General features: G+C 32.6%; 1 protein-coding gene across 1 annotated transcript; it reads left to right on the plus strand.

Moving 5' to 3' along the window:
• The first annotated feature begins 1,716 nt into the window (after positions 1-1,716).
• Positions 1,717-2,800, plus strand: LOC140675857 (uncharacterized). Its single transcript, XM_072910494.1, has 2 exons — positions 1,717-2,239; positions 2,284-2,800. Exons 1-2 carry the CDS (start codon positions 1,925-1,927, stop codon positions 2,701-2,703), a joined length of 735 nt encoding a protein of 244 aa, XP_072766595.1. The 5' UTR covers positions 1,717-1,924; the 3' UTR covers positions 2,704-2,800.
• Positions 2,801-5,101: the final 2,301 nt, after the last annotated feature.

Consider the following 5,101-nt stretch of genomic DNA (forward strand, 5'->3'; position numbering starts at 1 on the left):
ATATGATAAAGTTAAATTAAGTATATTACTGTTATTACATTATATATACTATATTATTTACTTTTCAAATATAAAGTTTTTTGTTATTAATAATATTTTTTACAGTCTTTATTAATTCTTTTTTTAAAAATTATTTCCTTGTATTGTATTAAATAATTTTTACATCCTTGTGTTATACATTTAGAGCTGTAAGAAAACGTACTTGTTAAAAAGTACTTAACGCGTAACGCGTAACTGCGTTAAATGCTTTTTAATAATACATTTTCTTACAGCTCTAAATGTATAACAAAAAAATGTAAAAATTATTTAATATAATACAAAAAAATAATTAATAAAGACTGTAAAAACTATTATTAATAACAAGAAAACTTTATATTTAAAAATTAATAATATAGTATATGTAATAAAACAATAATATATTTAATCGAAATATTGAGAAGCGAAAGCGTCGCCCATCGCTTTCGTGTCGGCTTGGTAAGAAGAAGATAGAAAACGATATATCTGTCTTCTTCTACGATCCGAAGCTAACCAAAGCGCCGAGCTCACGCGTACGCTGTTTTCGCTTGTGGTTGTGCGTTTGTTCTCGTCGGACTTCTCGCATCATCAGTCGCTTGATGACTGCGACCGCGTTAACGTCGCTACGCACGAGCCATGAATTGAACTCGCGTTCGCTCGTGTCGCGCGTCCTTTTTTATCTTTTTTTTTTAATTTATTCTTCGTATCCGTCTGTCAATTCACGGAATTCTCCGTCTGACGGAAGTGAAGGACCAGAAAGGGGCTCCAATCCGTACGTAATCGAAAGTGTGTACGTGTGCCTGTAACTCTTGTCGTCCAGCTCTGACAGAGAACGCGATTAAAAACAAAAGAGCTGAAGAAAAGGATCGAGAAAGATAGAGAGAGGGACAACCGGCGTGCGATGGCTGTGTGGCCTTGGCGCGTTGAATCTTCCGGTGGTGAACGCGCTTCCAGAAGTGTCGAGGATTCAACCGGGACTTTATCCGCCGTGCGATGGACCGCCAGGACTACGCTCGTCGTCGCGGCGACGCTCGCTCCTCGCTGTCGCCGACGTCGCAGCCATCAGATCGGATGAGTCTTTTTTCCGATTTTCTTTTTGTCGCTGAGAGATCAGCCTTTCGTCGATTACAGGAGAACGAGTTATCGATTATTTTCAAAATAATGCTGAATTCATTTCGCAGATTGATCTTGAAATTACTTTAATGACAAAAATGTGACACGCATTTTCAAATTTATTATATCTTAATGATGTGACATATCTTTAGCTTATTGGAAGATTTATGAAAGAATTAATATATGATATAGAATAAATACTCATTTGTCAGACAGCATACGATATTTATGATAAACATATATTTCTACTATTTATTTTCTTGAAATTTTATATAAATATTTTATATACATTAAGAGAAAAATCATAAAAACTGTATTTGTATATTATTAAAATATCTGGATTAAGTATTTCATATAATATTTTTGGTAAATAAAAAAATAAATATTTGTAATCATTTTTTGTAATCATATTTCTCAATATTAACTAAAATATTAATGATAATTATTATGATCTATTCAATCTAAGATATTTACAAAAATATTTATCAAATATCTTGATAAATATTTATAAATATTAAAATAATTCTTATATAAATTTCTCGTATATATTTTTTAAATATTGTGTACTGTCTGCGTATATTTCTCATACATTTCTATTTTAATCCAATTGTTTTTCCGATTAATTAATATTACTACCCGCGTTCTACTTTTTGCAAGGTAAAAAAATGCGTAAAGATAGCAGAAGGACGTCTCCTCATTTTTGTGATCGTAGTAATTTTTGATCGTTGATCGAAATGTTAACAGTCACAATATCTATATAATAAACAATATAATAAAAGAAACAACTGCAATTATAATGGAGGTATTATTACCTATATATTTGAAACCACCTACTGAAGAAGATTATAAGAATATTAGTAGAGGATTTTTGGAGCAGTGGAATTTTCCAAATTGCATTGGCTCATTTGATGGTCGACATTGTGTAATTCAAGCTCCCTCACGATCTGGAAGTCTATATTTTAATTATAAGAAAACATTTAGCATAGTTTTAATGGCTGCATGCGATTATAATTATAATTTTATATTAATTAATGTAGGATCATATGGAAACCATAATGATGCGAGTATTTTTTCTGAATCGGAAATTGAAATATCTTTAAAATTTAGTAAACTGAATATATCTGAAAGGAAAACGGAACTTCCTGGAAGTATTAAAAAGCCAATTTTTGTTTTATTGGCGATGAAAGATTTCCTTTGTCGAAAAATTTTTTGAGACCATATTCAGGGAGAAATTTGGATGACAAAAAAAGAATATTTAACTATAGGTTATGTGCACGTAGAACTATCGAGAATGCCTTTGGAATTCTTGTGTCACGTTGGAGGGTATTACGACGACCTATATGTATGCATCCTATAACAGTTGATAAAATTATTATGAGTACTGTATGCTTACACAATTTTTTAAAGAACAGAGATGAGCAATTATCAGCTGTAAACAGAGTGTACTGCCTTCCAAATTATATTGATTCTAAAAATGATCACGGACAAATAATAGGCGGTGCATGGAAGAATAATGAATTACAACAAAATCGAGAAATTTATTTTTATCAAATAATGTACGCAGAACAACTGTAAAAACATATGAATAACATGATACAGTAGTAAATTATTTCTTAACTGTACAAGGAAAAGTTTCATGGCAATTCGAGTACATACGACGAGGATACAATCGTGACGAGGATTAATTAACGTTATTTAAAAAATTAAATATAATTATATTAGAAGTAATAATTATATACTTTATTTGTCTTTCTTATTAATTATAACACTAGTATATAATTAATATATCACAATAATTTTTAATTATAAAATATATTGTATTATTTTTTAAAACAAAATATATAATTTTTAATATATATTTAATAATATATATTTCATATATATATATATATATATATATATATATATATATATATATTAACAAAATGTGTAAACACATGAGAACATAAATAATTTTTATTTTTATATTAAAATTAAAAATTGGTAATATCTATTATGTGACTAATAGTTATTCCCACACAAGTAGAACATAAAAATAATAATCTTAATTTTGTGGTAAAATGAAAAACTGGTACAATCTATGTGACTAGTAAAGTTTTACTCCTACAAATAAAACAAAAATAACTATTAATTTTGTATTAAAATAAAAAATTGATAAAATCTATTTGACTAATTATTCCCATAAATAGTAATAGTTAATCTCATAAATAGTAATAGTTAGTCTCATAAAATAGTTATAATTTTCTTCTTTTTTTTCAATGCGTGCTGGTTCTGACAATTTTTTAAGTTCTTCTGCTACAAGGTCTCTAAATTTATCTTCAACATTTTTCTCAGTTTCTTTAGTTTTTGTTTCTACTTTTGGATAATTTAATTTTTCTGCAATACTTGATGATAACGTCAAGAGAGATTTTTCTACTTCATCCGATGCTGATTTTCGTTTTTTTCCATTTCTTATTAGTGTAAAACATTTATTATATTGTAAAGCAAGCGGTGATATAGGCATTGCTGAATCATATGGCGATATTGAAGATGCCGATGAGCATCTTTCTGGTTCGTCAGATGTAGGTGTTAATTCTGTTTGCATCATATTGTTTCCTTGATATGTATTCAGTGCTTTTGAACTTTCACTTAATTGACAGGAAATATTTGTAGGTGCAAAGCTTGACTTTGTAGAAGAAAAAATCAAATTATTAGAAGAACTTAACGAAGTCATAGGTTGTCTTTCACTTCCATGTGATACACTATCTGAAGAATTTGATATAGGTACAACATTTGACTTTACGGAAGAAAAACTCAAATTATTCGATGGAGTTGACGAAGTCATAAATTGCCTCTCATTTCCATGCAGTAATATACTATCTAAAGAATTTGATGTAGGTATAAGCTTGACTTTACGGAAGAAAAATTATTCGATGGGGTTGACGAAGTCGAGTCGAGGAAAGACAAGTCGAGATAAATTCCTTATCCAAACAAAATGTCCAACGCTGTTGTCGTCTTGCACGTACAGCAAGTTGACATGCTTTTCTCTCTTTTGTTCCGAGAGACGTATTGGGATAATGCGGTTCTCATTATTGTATACATTGATTGAGATGTTGTTTGCACGTTCAAATTTTTTAATTTGGTTCACAGTCACTGGAAACTCAATGTTCTGGAGATTCAGCACTGTTGTGTAATGAGGATACGAAGATTCTCGATCCGCATGTCTTTCAACAAGGTACAGAGCAGCAACCACCGCCCACGCGAAACATGTGTTATCTTTGGATTGCACGTTCACCACCGCTCGTTTGTTAATAATTTCTCGCGGTAATTTAATATGACATCCCGCGCGCATTGGATTATATTTATTTATATTTATAATTAAATTAATTATTTGCGACAATGCCCAGTGTTATGTCAAACGGGGTCGCGGCTCCTAAGAGTGGTCGGACTTTTCGCCTGACCGGTCGCGTATTTCAGAAGCTAAGCTTCTGGGGATTCCTCGCGACTAGGCTTATCCGGACGATGGATGTTTTTCCTTACCAACGGCGAAGTAATAGGGATATGGCGATTACTGACTAAGGGAAGTCGCGTGATGTGAACTCCTCGGGGATGGTTCCGCTAACGAATAGTAATAGATGTTTCTATTTCTCAAATCTCTGAGGAAGTCGGCGTAGGTGTTAACGCACCGGTCGCAGTCGAACGGGAAAAACTCTGCTAGATTACGAGAGCAGACCGTGCAATACACGCCGGAATAGCGCGTGCCGTCGAGCGCGAGGTGTACGTTGAAGTACGCGCAAGAATCTCTATCAATGTCGTCGGAATTTACAAAGCAAGATGCGCAATACGGGGTAAGTTCTAATTTATGAGCGAATCCCGAGATGTAGGTGCAACGGACGTTTCCTAATCGGTGACGCGCTTCGACGGCGGGAGGGGAGGGGTGGCCCTCCCGTATGGGGCGCAGTTGTCCGTAGCACATGTAGGTGTGTTGTCAATA

The sequence above is a fragment of the Anoplolepis gracilipes genome, unplaced genomic scaffold (genome assembly GCF_047496725.1).
Source record: "Anoplolepis gracilipes unplaced genomic scaffold, ASM4749672v1 Contig21, whole genome shotgun sequence".
NCBI lineage: Eukaryota > Metazoa > Arthropoda > Insecta > Hymenoptera > Formicidae > Anoplolepis > Anoplolepis gracilipes.